Source organism: Podarcis gaigeae, assembly GCF_964106915.1.
Source record: "Podarcis gaigeae genome assembly, chromosome: 12".
NCBI lineage: Eukaryota > Metazoa > Chordata > Lepidosauria > Squamata > Lacertidae > Podarcis > Podarcis gaigeae.
Window position 1 is genome coordinate 4,163,733 of NC_139688.1, and position 18,630 is coordinate 4,182,362.

At 45.8% G+C, this 18,630-nt stretch overlaps 1 protein-coding gene across 1 annotated transcript; it reads left to right on the forward strand.

The window, feature by feature from the left end:
• Window positions 1–564: 564 nt before the first annotated feature.
• On the forward strand, window positions 565–1,898 carry LOC310827882 (protein mago nashi homolog; the record flags this gene model as incomplete). Its single annotated transcript, XM_083704417.1, has 2 exons — window positions 565–813; window positions 1,631–1,898. 2 exons carry the CDS (start codon window positions 565–567, stop codon window positions 1,853–1,855), a joined length of 474 nt encoding a protein of 157 aa, XP_083560543.1. The 3' UTR covers window positions 1,856–1,898.
• Between the last annotated feature and the right edge of the window lie 16,732 nt (window positions 1,899–18,630).

Sequence of the window (18,630 nt, forward strand, 5' to 3'; positions counted from 1 at the left end):
TAGATAAATAGGTACCGCTCCGGCGGGAAGGTAAACGGCATTTGCGTGCGCTGCTCTGGTCCGCCAGAAGCGGCTTAGTCCTGCTGGCCACATGACCCGGAAGCTGTATGCCGGCTCCCTCGGCCAATAAAGCGAGATGAGCGCCGCAACCCCAGAGTCGGTCACGACTGGACCTAATGGTCAGGGGTCCCTTTACCTTTACCTTACTGCTAGTTAAGCTTGCGCAGGACGGCCGCCTTGACAAATGAATCTGATTAATGCACTAAATCTTGCAGCGGCTCCAGCCTGCATGCCGCCAGAGGCGCAAGCTGCTTTCTTGATCTGTCACTCACATGTCGAACAGGAGCAACGGAAGAGAGGATCTGCGATGCTTTTCTCGTGAATTTAGCACCCTCTGGTGGGAAAGTGAGCGTGTTAGGGAAAGAGGAATGAGGCTCTTCAGTTCAAAACACCAGGTGACCAGCACATTTCAAAGGGTTGGTTCGGACCTATGGAGCCTTTATGCAGTGTAGGATCCCATCATATCAACATCAGGACATTAGAAGAGCCTGCTAGAGGCAGTGCATGCTGGTGTCTCGATGGGCCGGTGGGGCATATGCGGCCATGGAGAGCGATTTCTATCTGCGTTATTACATTGGGCACAAGGGGAAGTTCGGCCATGAGTTTCTTGAGTTCTGCACTGACAGGAAGCTGAGATATGCAAACAACAGCAATTATAAAAATTATGTCATGATTAGAAAAGAAGCCTACGTACACAAATGTGTGATAGAAGGGCTAAAGAGGATAATCGATGACAGTGAAATCACGAAAGAAGTGAAAATGATATACAGGTGGTACATGACCCCAGTCAAGCTTGCAAAAATTTATCATTTGCCCGATAACAAATGTTGGAAATGTAAAGAAATTGAAGGAACATTCTTTCACCTTTGGTGGATGTGCCCAAGGATTAAGACTTTCTGGGAGATGATCTATAATGAAATGAAAAAGGTATTTAAATATACCTTTCTGAAGAAACCAGAGGCCTTTCTCCTGGGCATGGTCGGCCAATTGGTGCCAAAGAAGGACAGAACTTTTTTTATGTATGCCACAACAGCAGCAAGAATACTTATTGCAAAGTACTGGAAGACACAAGATCTACCCACTCTGGAAGAATGGCAGATGAAGTTGATTGACTATATGGAACTGGCGGAAATGACCGGCAGAATCCGAGACCAGGGGAGAGAGACAGCGGAAGAAGATTGGAAGAAATTTAAAGACTATTTACAGAAACATTGTAAAATTAATGAATGTTAGAATGATGTTGGACAGAAATTAAGTGGTTTCCAGCTGTAATGCTTAAGAGAATATGAAAAAAAAAGGGTTTAGAAATAAGTAAAAACTAATGGTGAGGATTTGCTGAACTAACAATCTGAATTGGAATACAAAAAAGGGAGGTATGAGGAGGTCTGGGAAATAAGTTAAAAGAAAATAAGTAAAGGAAATTCTATGTGTTTTTAATTGTTTTTATTTTTGTATTTTTGTATTTTTGTATTTTTGTATTTTTGTTATTTTTTCTTTTTCTTTTATATTGTATTACTTCTGAAAATTTTAATAAATATTCTATATATAAAAAAAAGAAATCATGAAAGAAGATGATGCCATATGGCTGCCTCCTGACAGAGTTGGCCGGCAGGAGCTTGAAATTGTAATTGGTGATGAACACACATCTTCTACCACATCAAAAATTGGTTCTCTTATTGATGTAAATCAGCCCAAGGATCCAGAAGGTCTAAGAGTGTTTTACTACCTTGCCCAGGACCTCAAGTCTCTCGTCTTCAGTCTCATTGGATTACACTTCAAGATTAAGCCAATTTAAATTGTATGGATTTAAATTTGTACTGCAGAGTTTCTTTTGGTGGGGTTACCATATTTTTCGCTCTATAAGATGCACCAAACCACAAGACGCACCTAGTTTTTGGAGGGGGAAAACAAGAAAAAAATATTTTGAATCTCAGAAGCCAGAACAGCAAGAGGGATCGCTACACAGTGAAAGCAGCGATCCCTCTTGCTGTTCTGGCTTCTGGGATAGCTGTGCAGCCTGCATTCGCTCCATAACACACACACACGTTTCCCCTTACTTTTTAGGAGGGAAAACGTGAGTCTTATAGAGCAAAAAATACGGTACTTTCCATTCCTTATCTTTTATTGGTTTTATGTGTGTCAGATTTTTTTACAGAGTGAATTTAATAAATGCTAAAAAGATTTAAAAAGAAGGAGGAGGAGGCCTGCTGGATCAGGCCCAAGGGTGCCCATCTAGCTCAGTATCCTGTTCCCACAGTGGCCAACCATGGGTTTTCTTCTTCCCAAGATGTCCTGCAAAGCAGATGGTACAGATCTTAATCAGGGTTCACTGCCAAAGCCTTTCTCAAAGCAGCGGAAGTTTAGGATCAGAGTTTTCCTTCTCCTAGATGGTCTTCCTTCCCAGGAGCCCCATCTGCCCCTCACCTCCCTGCTCCTGCACAGCACGTGCAGGAATTGCCTTCTTGACTGTTGGACCCACTCTTAAGTCTTGTCTGCTCCATCCATCTTCAAATGTAGAAGTCCCTAACTCACTGAGAGTTTGAGACCCATTGGTTACCCACGCCTGGTTTAGCCGGCCAGTTGAAGCTGTTTCCTGGGATTGTGGCCACTGTCGTATGCAGAGAGCTTCTAGGAGCCCCAGGTGAGTGCAGGGTGGGGAACAAAGGAGGACAAATACTCCAGGACAAGAACATTAGTGAGATCAAGGGGAGGAGATCATTTGGGCAGCCCAGGACCTCCATAGACACTGCCCAGGCTTGTGTCCCAGAGAGGTCACTTCTTCTTCTTCTTCTTCTTCTTCTTCTTCTTCTTCTTCTTCTTCTTCTTCTTCTTCTTCTTCTTCCTCTTCTTCGGTGAGCACTCGTAGCCAAGTAAGATTGTCTTCCATGAACACGGTGGAGCTCCATGTGATGGCCTGGGAATTAGGCTTGGACTCAGAGCCAAACGAGTCTCAGTGCACACCAGATCCTTTGCCTCAGGCGGCACCTGAACCAGGTCCGGGGCCTGATTCTGAAGAGTCCCAGTCTGCACAGGTTCCCCTGCAACAAGCACCAGCTGGGCCGAGTCAGGGGCCTCATCCTGCCCTGGCTCCAGATGCGGGGATGACCTTGTTGCCTTCAGCTGGGCCATCACTTACAGCTGCTCCATTACCGGTTGGATCAGGGGAGGCTGAGGCGGCCTCTGGGTCTAGTCACCCACTGATGTCTCCCGAGCTGCAGAGACTGAGGTCTGAGAGAAGGAGAGACCTGAGTACTTGCAGGAGGAGTGCTCGCCTTCGGGCGGAACAGGGAGGTGAGTCACGGGGGGATCAGGACTGGCCGTTACCCTGACAGAGATAAAAGGCTGTCGGACCCTGTCCCAGGTTGTGGGAGCAACGTTGCTGTTTGCCAGAACCTGCCTGTGATCCTGTGCCTGACCTTGCCTGGTTTCCTGCCTTGGCCCAGTTGGACTGACTCCTCGCAGAACTCTTGGATTCGGGACCAGACCTGGATTGCGTTACTCGGGTTATCCCCGGGTCCAGAACACTCCAATTGGAGAGGTCATGACATAGCTTGATTCATCCCCAGAGGTGAAGTTCACTGTTTCTTGAGACAGACAGATGACAACAAGCAGATGCCTATGAGAAAGAAACCCGCAAGCAGGACCAGAGCTGAGCACAAGAATCTTTACCCCTCCTGTGGTTTCCAGCAACTGGCATTCAAAAGCATTGTTGACTCCTGTTGTGCACAGAGGCACAGGCCAGCCGCTGTTAGTCTTTTGTTGTTTAGTTGTTTAGTTGTGTCCGACTCTTCATGACCCCATGGACCAGAGCACGCCAGGCACTCCTGTCTTCCACTGCCCCCTGCAGTTTGGTCAAACTCATGTTCGTCGCTTCGAGAACACTGTCCCACCATCTCGTCCTCTGTCGTCCCCTTCTCCTTGTGCTCTCCATCTTTCCCAACATCAGGGTCTTTTCCAAGGAGTCTTCTCTTCTCAGGAGGTGGCCAAAGTCTTGGAGCCTCAGCTTCAGGATCTGTCCTTCCAGTGAGCACTCAGGGCTGAATTCCTTCAGAATGGAGAGGTTTGATCTTCTTGCAGTCCATGGGACTCTCAAGAGTCTCCTCCAGCACCAGAATTCAAAAGCATCCATTCTTTGGCAATCAGCCTTCTTTATGGTCCAGCTCTCACTTCCATAGATCACTACTGGGAAAACCATAGCTTTAACTATACGGACCTTTGTCAGCAAGGTGATGTCTCTGCTTTTTAAGATGCTGTCTAGGTTTGTCATTGCTTTTCTCCCAAGAATTTGTCTAACATTATTTTAAAGCCATCCAGGTTGGTGGCCAGTGGGAGTGAGTTCCATAGGTTCAGCCATGCACACTTTTTGTGTTTATTTTAAACGGGCTTCATAGTAGGAATTTTTTTTTCTCAAGGACATATTACAAGCACAATTCTTGTTCTCAAGTTGAAATGCTTCATAATTCCCCCCTTTTTTTCTGCTGTTTAGCATCAGTTAATAGTTTTCCCCCTCCCTATATATATCTTAGTAATATATGTTTGCAATATACACAATGCAGTAATATTTGAGTGATGCAAATTCAATTACTTCCCCTGATTTAAAAGGGTTCTGTAAAGGACTCCATTACATCTGAGCTCAGTGCTTCCTGGAAAACTCATTCTAATGAAGGATTATTAGCCGCGATAGGCTGTCAACAGCCTGCTGCTGTTTCTCTCCTTATTATATTTACATCCTAGCAATAACTCATTGGCAACAGGCCTTTTCTTCGGCAGCTGGTGATTTAACAGCTGAGTTAAAAAGCTTGTTTGTGAATCAGCAGGGCAGATGGAAGAACGCAGATCTATTTTCAGCTGGGAACTGTTGCTCGATTCAGCGCCCTGGGGCCAAAACCAGTTTAATGAGCGTGATTTTCGAGTTATGCCCGGGTTACAATTTCCCTTGTGATCTAGTCTGGCTCAGCTGCTTTAGCCCGTTCTGCAGACACAAGCTTAGATCCTTTGTCTTGTGGACGTTTGTGGCATAGATTGTGATGCTGGGAACTGTTATGTTGTGGGTGAACATATCAGACGACACAGCGATTCTTCAAACAGCTCTTATTTATTCACAGGCCAGAACAGAACTGAACTGAAGGGTTCAGTCAGCCTGCTTATATAGAGCTCCAATACAACGTAAATGTAACAATTTTCTAAAACTATCCAATCACTGAATGTCACTTTCGATCCCTTATTTGCATAACTATCTACAGTATCCCCCTGCTGGCCCAGGGTGAGAACTTCAGTACATAACAGGAACTACGGGAGGGGAGAGATGCTATTGGGCTTAAGTCCAGATTGCAGGTTCGCCATAATGGCCATCTGGCTGGCCCCGTGACAGCAGGATGCTGGATGGGCTAGCGGCCTGATCCAGAAACCTAATGTTCTTGTGTTTGTTCATGGCCTTTTGGGGGACCACCCTTTAAGTGGCCACAACTGCAGTTGTGAAGCACACATTGAAGATTTCTCATCTTTCCCCCTCTATCACAAGCAACTGACATTCTGGGCTTTACAAGTCCTTCCACCATAATAAAAATAATTTATTATTTGTACCCAGCCCATCTGGCTGGGTTTCCCCAGCCACTCTGGGCGGCTTCCAATGAAGATTAAAAATGCATCAAAATGCCACACATTAAAAACTTCCCTAAACAGGGCTGCTTTCAGATGCCTTCTGAATGTCAGGTAGTTGTTTATCTCTTTGACATCTGATGGGAGGGTGTTCCACAGGGCGGGCGCCACCACTGAGAAGGCCCTCTGCCTGGTTCCCTGTAACTTGGCTTCTCACAGGGAGGGAACTGCCAGAAGGCCCTTGGCGCTGGACCTCAGCGTCCGGGCTGAATGATGGGGGTGGAGACACTCCTTCAGGTATACTGGGCCGAGGCCTTTTAGGGCTTCCACATTCCTGATATGTTAGAGCAGGGGTCAGCAACCTTTTTCAGCCGTGGGCTGGTCCACCATCCCTCAGACCATGTGGTAGGCCGGACTACATTTGGGGGGGGGGAATGAATGAATTCCTGTGCCCCACAAATAACCCAGAGATGCATTTTAAATCAAAGCACACATTCTACTCATGTAAAAAGACACAGATTCCCGGACCGTCTGCGGGCCGAATTTAGAAGGCGAATGTGCTGCATCTGGCCCCTGGGCCCTAGTTTGCCTACCAATGTGTTAGAGCAAAAAAGTTTGCCAACTCTGATAAAAAAAGAGGAAATACTTTGAATGTGTATCATATCAGTAGCATTATTTGTCATGCTATAAACAGCAGCAGTATGGGACACTGGTGGTGCTGTGGGTTAAACCACAGAGCCTAGGACTTGCTGATCAGGAGGTCAGTGGTTTGAATCCCCATGACGGAGTGAGCTCCCGTTGCTCGGTACCTGCTCCTGCCAACCTAGCAGTTCGAAAGCACGTCAAAGCGCAAGTAGATAAATAGGTACCACTCTGGCGGAAAGGTAAACGGCATTTCCATGCGCTGCTCTGGTTCAGACATTGTGGCAGTGGTTGAACGCCCTGGGATGGTTAGTAAGAGTGGGGTGATGATCTCATTCCTCAGGTCTTTGTAGAGAGTACAAGACAGGAGGACATGTGCTGCTGTTTCGGTGCTACCGTCTCCACAGGGGTAAAGACATTTCTCAGGCGGGATCTTTTGGACTCGACCCTCAAGTACCGTAGATGGCATTGGATGTTTTGTAGTGGAAGAAGCAAAGATCACCAGTGTTGAAGCATTAATTCTTCAACATCGTTGGACTGGTCATGTTGTGCGGGTGCCTGATGATCGTCTTCCAAAGCAACAACTCTATTCCCAACTTAAAAATAGAAAGCGTAATGCTGGTGGTCAACAAAAGAGGTTTAAAGACTGTCTCAAGGCAAATCTTTCAAAATGTAGTATAAACACTGAAAACTGGGAAACACTGGCCTGTGAGCGCTCCAGTTGGAGAACAGCCTTTACCAGAGGTGTCATGGACTTTGAAGACACTCGAACTCAGGAGGCAAGGGAGAAACATGCTAAGAGGAAGGCATGTTTGGCAAATCCACACTGTGATCAACTCCCGCACGGAAACCAATGTCCCCACTGTGGAAGGACGTGTGGATCCAGAATTGGCTTCCACAGTCTCTTACGGACTCACTGTTAAAACTGTGTTTATGGAAGACAACCTTACTTGGTTATGAGGGATCACAGAAGAAGAAGAAGAAGAAGAAGAAGAAGAAGAAGAAGAAGAAGAAGAAGAAGAAGAAGAAGAAGTTGTTGGTGGCCATCACTGCTTCCTGTGGCAATGAGTTCCACAGTTTAACTATGAGCTGCATGAATGAGGACAAACCTTTATCTGTCCTGAATCTTTTAGCTCCTCTCAAACATGCAGCTTCTCAAACTCCAGACATTTTAATGTCTCTTTTAATTGCTACACATTCTAGTGGGCTTGCTTCATTGCGTATTTTAAATATGTGTATTTCTAACATTTTGAAGAAATTGTTTTATTGTGTACCGTTTTATTACACATGGGCTTTATAACTGTTTTTGTGCTTGTCATCTGCCTCAAAGCCAGTTTGGCATTTGTTACAGTACATTAATTTGCTAATTATTGTAATAACAATGTTTTGGACGATAACTCCCATAAGCCGCAAGGCAACAGATATTCTGGCCTGCAGCTTCCACGAGCTGCTGTTGGGAACTGCAGTCCAACACATCTGGAGGGCAACTAGGGGGGACAAAGGCATCTCTTGAAAACTTTTGTGCCTTAACAGCTGCACAAGTCGCGAGAGGAGTGTGTGCAATAGCATCTCTGAGCTCTAGATGGCGAGGTGACTTTGCACTTGACTGATACTAACTCCATTGAAAAATTGCATTTAAAGGAAGTTCGTGTTGACGGCTCAAGTTCTTTTGCCTGGCAAGTACATCTCTAAAACAACAACAACAACAACAACGCCCTTCCTCTGAAAGTACAGGGCAGAGTACAACAGGCAAAACCATAATAATGACCAAAAGCAATAATTTGCAAGGACTAAACTGGGACCGGGGTGCCAACTTGAATAAAATATGGGGGGGGGGGCAGGGAAGCCACTCCCAACATAAACGATCACATGACGTGACACATGACGTCTCTCTGAATGGCAATGCCCATCAACTTTAGGAGCCCCCCAGATGCCTCGAATATTTTATTGGGAGGGGCACAAGGACCTCGGGCCCCCAAGAGTTGGCTCCTATGGCAAGGGCGCCAGGTAGTCCAGGGTTCTGATTCCTGCATGGTGAGGGGTTGGACTAGATGACCTGCAGGGGTCCCTTTCCAGCTCCCCAGTGGTGCTGTTGTTGTTGTTGTTGTTTAGCCGTTTAGTCATGTCCGACTCTTCGTGACCCCCTGGACCAGAGCACGCCAGGCACTCCTGTCTTCCACTGCCTCCCGCAGTTTGGTCAAACTCATGCTGGTAGCTTCGAGAACACTGTCCCACCATCTCATCCTCTGTTGTCCCTTCTCCTTGTGCCCTCCATCTTTCCCAACATCAGGGTCTTTTCCAGGGAGTCTTCTCTTCTCATGAGGTGGCCAAAGTCTTGGAGCCTCAGCTTCAGGATCTGTCCTTCCAGTGAGCACTTAGGGCTGATTTCTTTCAGAATGGAGAGGTTTGATCTTCTTGCAGTCCATGGGACTCTCAAGAGTCTCCTCCAGCACCATAATTCAAAAGCATCCATTCTTTGGCGATCAGCCTTCTTTATGGTCCAGCTCTCACTTCCATACATCACTACTGGGAAAACCAGAGCTTGAACTATACGGACCTTTGTTGGCAAGGTTGCGCTCTCCTCTTTCACCCCCATTAAAAGGTTCTTTAATTCCTCCTCACTTTCTGCCATCAAGGTTGTGTCATCTGCATATCTGAGGTTGTTGATATTTCTTCCGGCAATCTTAATTCCGGCTAGGGATTCCTCCAGCCCAGCCTTTCGCATGATGAATTCTGCATATAAGTTAAATAAGCAGGGAGACAATATACAGCCTTGTCGTACACCTTTCCCAATTTTGAACCAATCAGTTGTTCCATATCCAGTTCTAACTGTAGCTTCTTGTCCCACATAGAGATTTCTCAGGAGACAGATGTGGTGATCAGGCACTCCCATTTCTTTAAGAACTTGCCATAGTTTGCTGTGGTCGACACAGTCAAAGGCTTTTGCATAGTCAATGAAGCAGAAGTAGATGTCTTTCTGGAACTCTCTAGCTTTCTCCATAATCCAGCGCATGTTTGCAATTTGGTCTCTGGTTCCTCTGCCTCTTCTAAATCCAGCTTGCACTTCTGGAAGTTTTTGGTCCACATACTGCTTGAGCCTGCCTTGTAGAATTTTAAGCATAACCTTGCTAGCGTGTGAAATGAGTGCAATTGTGCGGTAGTTGGAGCATTCTTTGGCACTGCCCTTCTTTGGGATTGGGATGTAGACTGATCTTCTCCAATCCTCTGGCCACTGCTGAGTTTTCCAAACTTGCTGGCATATTGAGTGTAGCACCTTAACAGCATCATCTTTTAAAAATTTAAATAGTTCAGCTGGAATACCAACACTTCCACTGGCCTTGTTATTTGCAGTGCTTTCTAAGGCCCATTTGACTTCACTCTCCAGGATGTCTGGCTCAAGGTCAGCAACCACACTACCTGGGGTGTACGGGCCATCCATATCTTTCTGGTATCATTCCTCTGTGTATTCTTGCCACCTCTTCTTGATATCTTCTGCTTCTGTTAGGTCCTTACCACTTTTGTCCTTTATTATGGTAATCTTTGTACGAAATGCATTTCTGGGAGTTCTCGGTCCACATACTGCTTAAGCCTGCCTTGTAGAATTTTAAGCATAACTTTGCTAGCGTGTGAAAGGAGTGCAATTGTGCGGTAGTTGGCGCATTCTTTGGCACTGCCCTTCTTTGGGATTGGGATGTTTACAATTTTAAAAGATGATGCTGTTACGGTGCCCTTACGGTGCACCACAGTTCAAGAAGGACACTGACAAACTGGAACGCGTCCAGAGGGCAACCAAAATGGTCAAAGGCCTGCAAACGATGCCTTATGAGGAACGGCTAAGGGAGCTGGGCATGTTTAGCCTAGAGAAGAGGAGGTTAAGGGGTGATATGATAGCCATGTTCAAATATATAAAAGGATGTCACATAGAGGAGGGAGAAAGGTTGTTTTCTGCTGCTCCAGAGAAGCGGACACGGAGCAATGGTTCCAAAATACAAGAAAGAAGGTTCCACCTAAACATTAGGAAGAACTTCCTGACAGTAAGAGCTGTTCGACAGTGGAATTTGCTGCCAAGGAGTGTGGTGGAGTCTCCTTCTTTGGAGGTCTTTAAGCAGAGGCTTGACAACCATATGTCAGGAGTGCTCTGATGGTGTTTCCTGCTTGGCAGGGGGTTGGACTCCATGGCCCTTGTGGTCTCTTCCAACTCTAGGATTCTAAGATAATAACGTTAATACGAGTTAACGCCAGGGAAAGGGAAGCTGTTGTTCTCCAGGTGTTGAATAGATCAAAGCTCCCATCAATTCTTGCCATGTTAACAAGGGTTGTTGGGAGTTTTTCTCCAGCGACATCAGGACGGCCACATGTTCCCCCATGTCTGAGTTAACTATATGCATAATTCGTGGCTGATGTTGTGGTTTGGCCAAGAAGTGGGAGAAACATCACCCTTAGGGTGCTGCCTGAGTGTTGCACATAGGAGTCTCGTTGAGTGTGTTGGTAGAAAATGTTGCTTAGCTTTTACGGCAGCTTCCCAACTCCCATTAGTGCGCTGGCTGGGGTTGATGGGAGTTGTAGACAACCTGGAAGGCACCAAGTTAGCAGTGGCCCTGTGCGACACCAAAATTCCTCCCCCCTACCTCTTGTGCTCCATTCTAAACAATAGTTGTGGGGGCCCCAAGGCTGTGTGCCCTAAATCCACCTCCTAGGTTACAGAAGGCTGCAGAGTAGTAACAGGCCTGAGTTCATGTTGCTTTTCATTATTGAAAGCAGAGCGAGGAGAAAATACAATCTGCATCGTGCATCGTGTGGTGAAAGCGATCATTTGTTAACTTAGGGAGGAGGTAAGTTGTAGCTGAGGTTAACAGTATTCGTGGCAAATAACAGTTATTGTTATTGATGACGCTGAAAAATGTCAAAAGGGTGGGAAACTAGATTTGTTTCTTGTATCGGAAACACCTGTGTCAATATCTAGAGTAGGCGTGGGGAAAATTGGCCCTCTGGATGTGGCTGGACTACAACTCCCATCAGCCTGCGCAAGCACAGCCAATGGCCAGGGATGATGGGTATTGTAGTTCACTGACACCTGGTGGGCCAGTGGTTCCTCGCACCTGATTTAAAGGCTCTTTATCAGTGTTTGCCAAACTTGAGTCTACAGTTGTTGTTAAACTATAACTCCCATCATCCGTAGCTAAGAGGACCAGTAGTCACAGATGATGGGAATTGTAGTCCAGAAACAGCCGGAGACCCATGTCTGGGAAATACTGCTCTATATCAAGATTTGCAATGCCTGATAGTAGCTATTTATGATCTCTGCCTTATCACTGTTAACATAATCAGTTACATGTAGCGCTTTAAAATCCATTGATGGGTCAGAGAATGAGAGAAACTGCTTTTTGGATGGTTCTTAACACACTTCAGATGGAATTCAGATTTCCCCGAGGGCTATATCTTTAGGTAAAGGTATAAGGTGTTGTCACACTTCCTCAAACGTGGCATAGCCAATATTAACTAATTGCTGCATTCCAAGTCTGTACCTTGAACTCAGAGGCTGTGCCCCTGTGGCTACGAAGTGACAGGAAGCTGGCAAGATATGCAGAGAAGCAGTTTCAACAAATCGGTGTGATACTTGCCTTTTAAGTCTCTGCCTAGGTTAAGATGCAGTATTGTAGCTAGTCTGGCAGAGGTTCAGGGAGTAAACTGCATCTTTGATTGTCATAAGCACCTGACTGTTGACAGGACATAGATCAGGATTTTCTAACCTGGTGCTTTCCAGATGTTCTGGCCAAGGACAGCTATCAGCCCCAGCCAGCAAGGCTGACATAGGCGAATTCTTCTTAAAGAAGACTGTTACCTTCTGAAGGTAATGGTTCTGGGATCTCTATAACTTGCCTCTTGGCAGGAAAAGTGACAAAGCTTTAGCTATCTCTATATTTGAACTAAGCTGTAATTGGGCATGACCCATAGCACCAGGCTACCTTGAAACTATAGCAGAATTAACTCCCAACAGAGCCTCGAGTTATCAAGGCCAGCAGTCCTAAACATCATGGTTGACAAGCTGCCATTGAAGCTGTTAGCCTCTCTCTCTGTGCCTCTTGTATGTAGAGAACCTTGTTTCTGTTTCAGAACTAGTCATGTGGCCACCTTAGTTAGCCATTCCAGCTTTCGGTCTTAAAAACTGAGAGTGGGCACATCTAATCCTTATTCTTGATGGGGCAACCTTGACTTGTGGGACTGAGGAAATGATCACCACCACACAGAGTTGAAGGTGACGGAGGAGAAACTCAATTCTCCTGTGTTTTGCTCATTTTGCACCTGTTATTGCTCCTCTTACAGGTCACTGTAGGGTTTTAGAAAACCTGATAAACTTGTTTGAACAGCAGTGAAGGCTGGACAGGATATTAATGGGTGTGAACAGTGCCTCTAATGCCACCATCGTTTAACTCTTTTGTCGACTGCCTTCCTTTTTAGAGATGATGGCATTTGTGGTGGTCAAGGGAGAAGAGTCGCCGTGCCTAAAAACTTCCCTGCTCTTCTTCCAAAACTACTATTCCTCCCCTGTTTCTACTTCTCATCACCAATGCCTCTTGTGATTTCATCACTGGGGCAATCCAGGGTTTGCCAAGAATTGCGGGTTATTTTGCAAGCTCCAGTCCATGGTATCGGGACAGAACGACGTGGGTGGCACTGTGGGTTAAACCACAGAGCCTAGGACTTGCCGATCAGAAAGTCGGCGGTTCGAATCCCCGTGACGGGGTGAGCTCCCATTGTTTGGTCCCAGCTCCTGCCAACCTAGCAGTTCGAAAGCACATCAAAGTGCAAGTAGATAAATAGGTACCGCTCCGGCGGGAAGGTAAACGGTGTTTCCGTGCACTGCTCTGGTTCGCCAGAAGCGGCTTAGTCATGCTGGCCACGTGACCCGGAAGCTCTCTGTGGACAAACGCCGGCTCCCTTGGCCAGTAAAGTGAGATGAGCGCCGCAACCCCAGAGTCGGTCACGACTGGACCTAATGGTCAGGGGTCCCTTTACCTTATTATGTGCAAAGAATACGGATTTCCGAGGTGCTGGAGATGTTTGTTCACATTCCCTGCCACCCCTTCATGGTACTTGAAGGGGGACAGAAGCCAATCTAGGGGGGGAGAGAATGTGCCGCATTATATATTGAAAGCACCATGATACCACTTTTAACAGTCATGGCTACCCCAAAGCATCCTGGGATCTGTAGTTTGGTACAGGTGCTGGGCGTTGTTAGAGGAGACCCTGCACAATTCCCCAAGTTCTCTGGGAAGAGGGATTGATTGTTAAGCCCCTTTGAGAGCCGTATCTGTGTGAGGAAATGGAGTCGGCCGGCCTAACAACTCTTGGCGCCCTTAACTACATTTCCCAGGATTCCCAGGGGGAAGTCACGAGACTGCTGCTAACGCAGGGTGCAGATGTGGCCTGACTCTTTAGTGCCAGGAAGACTTGAAGCACAGGTGCAAGGGAAAACAGCACACCGGAGCGAACAAATCTATGTCTGTTCTGTGGCCAATAAGAAATGAACTCATCTTCTCAGGACAACCAGAGGTGCTGAGTTGCTGGCCAGAATAGCTGCTACGCCGCATGGAAACAAGTGTCTTCGGTCGGGTTCGGACAATCAGTTTTCACCTGCAGTGTGGTGGTGAATGTTGCAGTTGCTGCAGAGCGATATCTCTGTGGAAGAGGGCCTTCTGTAACTGTCCTGTATGTGTTGCGACTGTGTGGAACATGGTTGGTGAAAAGGGACTTTAGTGTTACAGTCATATGACGACCGTCTTAGTGCAAAATCACTGATCTGAAACCACCCTTACGGCTTCAGAATGGTGACTATTAAACCAGAATTAACAGTTACGGGAAATTTATTGTAGGTAAGATTCCACTGTGCACATAATACGCCAAGGTATTCCTATGACACTTTAGTATTGTGATGATTTAGCACCGTTAAATTCTATGGTGGGACTGAGGTGTAGAGTGTCTTAACCACAAGTGACCTTGTAAAGCTTTTTCTAAAAATGTTTCCCCCCTTTTCTATGCACACCGAAGCTGGATTTACACTGAGCTCTGTGCAAAGCACTATCTCACTATGAGCTTGTGTGAGCTATGCAATTATATCCACATATATGTGCCTTATTTCTTTTTTGAAGGTTCAGGAAAAATTGTATTTTCTTACGGAGGACTGTTTTAATGCCTAATATGATGGTGTGCCAATCCACAATTCTCTTGGGACAGCAATCCTGAACCTATTTGCTAGAGATTAAGAGGTCGTCTTTAACTTTGTGGGGCTTATATCAGGGTAAACATTTACAGGATTGCACTGTTAATAATTGGGGCGAAGGGAAAAAGCAAAACTGAATTAGTATTCCATCGCTGTATGAAAAGTACAGAGGAAAGAATATAATAATTGTGTGTGTGTCTGTGTGTAAGTTAAGATATATAAATATTTTTATACTAAGAATTTGCATTGGCAATCTTAGCTGTAGCATTGTCACTAAGTTCAGTTCAGAAAGGTAATACTGTTTACAGGCTTCTGAAATATTTGATATCTGGAAAATGAAGGTATGCATTTTAATTATGCTTCAGTTCTTGAATGAATTATGACATTGTTTGGGGAAATTTTACTGTGAGGGTTTTAAACTACTGATTTATGGTGTCTGTTTTTAGGGAAACAAATAACTTCACAATGCGTAGATGTGATTGAAAGCTCCTTGAAAAGGCGGAAATAAACAGTTTTCAATTTAAATCTCGAATTGGCCTCTCTGTACTAATGGAACTTACTCCATTTACATCAGTCTTTGCACACTTGTATTTAGGGGCCTTAGTATCAGAAATGTAATTTACAGCTGCACGAGTTATTATAGCTAGGAAGTGGAAAGGGCAAGGTGAATATAAAATGGAAGAATGGTATAAAGAGGTGTGGGACATGGCTGTGTTCATGATAAATTAACACGTGCTATTAAGGTAAGACAGAGAATATGCAGGAGAAATGATTTTGAGGAGATATGGAGTGTATTTGCAGAATTTGTACTGTTAAAACGGAAAGGGGTCAAACGATCGCAAAAGGTGTCAAAAATTTGGGAGGTTGGATAGCGACAATGGAATGGTGTGAGGGTGGGGTGCACATTTTTATCTATTTATTATTATTACTTTGTTAATTAAGAAATAAAAGGAGAAATGTAATTTCTGCCCTGATCTGGCCACAGTGATCCATGAGACGGTCACCTCCGGGCTTGACTACTGTAACTTGCTCTACGCGGGGCTGCCCTTGAAGCTGACCCAGAAACTCCAGCGGGGGCAAAATGCCGCGGCGAGGCTCCTTACGGGGTCCTTTCTGTGGGATCACATTCATCCAGTGCTATACCAACTGCACTGGCTCCCGGTGGAGTACAGGGTCAGGTTTAAGGTGCTGGTTTTGACCTTTAAAGCCCTATGCGGCCTAGGACCCTCGTACCTATGGGGTCGCCTTTCCTGGTATGCCTCGCGGAGGACCTTAAGGTCCACAAATGACAACATTTTGGAGGTCCCAAGCCACAAGGTGGTTAGATTGGTCTCAGCTAGGGCCAGGGTCTTTTCAGTACTGGCCCCGACTTGGTGGAACGCTCTGTCACAAGAGACCAGGGCCCTGCGGGACTTGACATCTTTCTGCAGGGCCTGCAAGACAGAGATTTTCCGCCTGGCCTTTGGTTTGGACTCAGTCTGACCCTTATGTTTTCCTTTCCCTTATGGTTTTGATTTATCAGCTACTTTTAAAATGAGGCTACATTTTAAATTGCATTTTAACCTGTATTTTAAATTGGGCTTTTTTTCCCTTTCCCCCCTATTATGTTTTTACTGTGATTTTATTGGTGTTAGCTGCCCTGAGCCCGGCTCTGGCCAGGGAGGGTGGGGTATAAATAAAATTTATTTATTTATTTATTTATTTATTTATATTATTACAGTAATTTAGAATGGGGTTTCATGGCTGAAAATAGAAATGCTTTGTGTTTACTGCTGAAGTACCCATCTAATTGTTGTGACAGAGGTATACAGGTATAGTCAAAGCAGAAGGGGTGTGGGGGAAAGGCAATCTGTGACAAAGCTTGACTTGGAGTTCAGCTGTGACTGGCCTTTTTCCTCGTCTGGTATGCTTCCCTATAGCTGAGGTTGCCAACACAACGCCTGCGGATTCTCTGATGCCCCCAAAGGCCTTGGCACCTCTGGCAGGGTCCCCAGACTCCGCATTTTCATTTTTCATTGAATGAACTTAATATTCATATTGTATGCAGGGATGCGGGTGGCGCTGTGGGTTAAACCACAGAGCCTAGGACTTGCCGATCAGAAGGTTGGCGGTTCGAATCCCCGCAACGGGGTGAGCTCCTGATGCTCGGCCCCTGCTCCTGCCAACCTAGCAGTTCAAAAGCACGTCAAAGTGCAAGTAGATAAATAGGTACCACTCCAGCGGGAAGGTGAATGGCGTTTCCGTGCGCTGCTCTGGTTTGCCAGAAGTGGTTCAGTCATGCTGGCCACATGACCTGGAAGCTGTACGCTGGCTCCCTCGGCCAATAAAGCGAGATGAGTGCCACAACCCCAGAGTCAGTCACGACTAGACCTAATGGTCAGGGGTCCCTTTAGCTTTACCTTACTTCCTGTAAAACAAATAACATCAAGGCTTTGAGGCTGAAGCCCTGCATGGAATATCCACAATGTCACAGTTGCCGGAGTAGGTATGAATAAATGGGTTGCACTTGCAAATTTATCTGCTTTTTTTTATCTGTGTAGAAAGTAATTATTATTATTATTATTATTATTATTATTATTATTATTATTATTATTTACTAAACTTGTATACCACCCTTCGTTCATATATCTCAGGGTGGTTCACAACATAAAAATGCAGTATAAAAAACACAAAATGCATGAGTAGAAAGAATTTTGAATGTTCCAGTGCAGAACGATAACTAGGTCTTAAGACTTCCCCCAGCCTTATTTCATCTGCTCTCTGTAGAAGCCAAAAAAAGCACGTGCTGCCTCTTCCTCTGGACAGTTCAAACTGCAGTCAAACAGCACCAAATACTGTAGCCTTTTTAGCTTTGGGTGAGAAGAGCTTTGTGCCCGGGACGGGGAAATAAGAGTCAACAGACACGCAAGGAATAGTTTCAGAGAAAATCTTTATTTCTACCATCCACGAACTGGTAGAAGGAGCAAGTGTGATAGATTCACAAAACAAGCACGAGTTCACAGCCATTTGCACAGAGCCTATATTCCCCTTTCAGTTCCCTCCCCTTTCTCCTCCCCTCAGGAGTCCTGCCCCATGATGGGTTTCCTGAGCATGAACAGAAAGCTCCTGTCTTTGGGACTCTTAGCGCCCTTCCCAGGAAAGGGGGTGAGAAGCCAAGGGGGTTGAGGAGCTTTGCGGTTCAGCGTGTCCAAGATGTGTTACAACTGAATGAGATAAGAGTCAGTTCTGCTCTTTTAGCGAGGTCAACTGGCCTGGGAAATTGTTCTATTCAGCTACCTTTGTTACAGCAGAGCAAATGAGCTAATGCTTTTTAGCTGCTCAGAAAATGATTTTGAAAAGCTTTGAGAAGCTTTGAGTCTGCTTTGTCCTCACCTCCTTCAATACCAACAGCTTATGATTCTCAACCACAATACAGTGGTACTTCAGGTTCCAGACGCTTCAGGTTACAGACTCCGCCAACCCAGAAATAGTACCTCGGGTTAAGAACTTCGCTTCAGAATGAGAACAGAAATTGTGAGGCGGCAGCAGGAGGCCCCATTAGCTAAAGTGGTGATTCAGGTTAAGAAGAGTTTCAGGTTAAGAATGGACCTCCAGAATGAATTCAGTTCTTAACCCGAGGTATCACTGTAGTTAGCTTCATTCACCTGCTGTATTCCCCAGGGCAATGTGTTCTGGATAGTTTCCTGCATGACAGATAGCTGCAGGGCCGGCCCTCCCATTGGCTTTGTGAGAAAGATGCCTCGGGCAGCAGGCTGGGTACAACTGGGAGGGGTGGCATACCTGTGCCCCACCCCAAGAGTATGCCACTCCTGCGCTTGTCACCTGCATCATGCCACCTGGGAAGAGCAGGGCTGCTGCTGTCGCCACTGCCTACTCTCTGTCTGCTAAGTTGTGGGTGAACATATCAGGCGGCAAAGCGATTCTTCAAACAGCTCTTGTTTATTCACAGGCCAGGCCAGAACTGAACTGAAGGGTTCAGCCAGCCTGCTTATATAGAGCTCCAGTACAACGCAACTGTAAAAACTTTCTGCAACTATCCAATCACTGAACGTCACTTTCAATCGCTTATTTGCATATGTGGACCTGAGTGAAAACTATCTACAGTATCC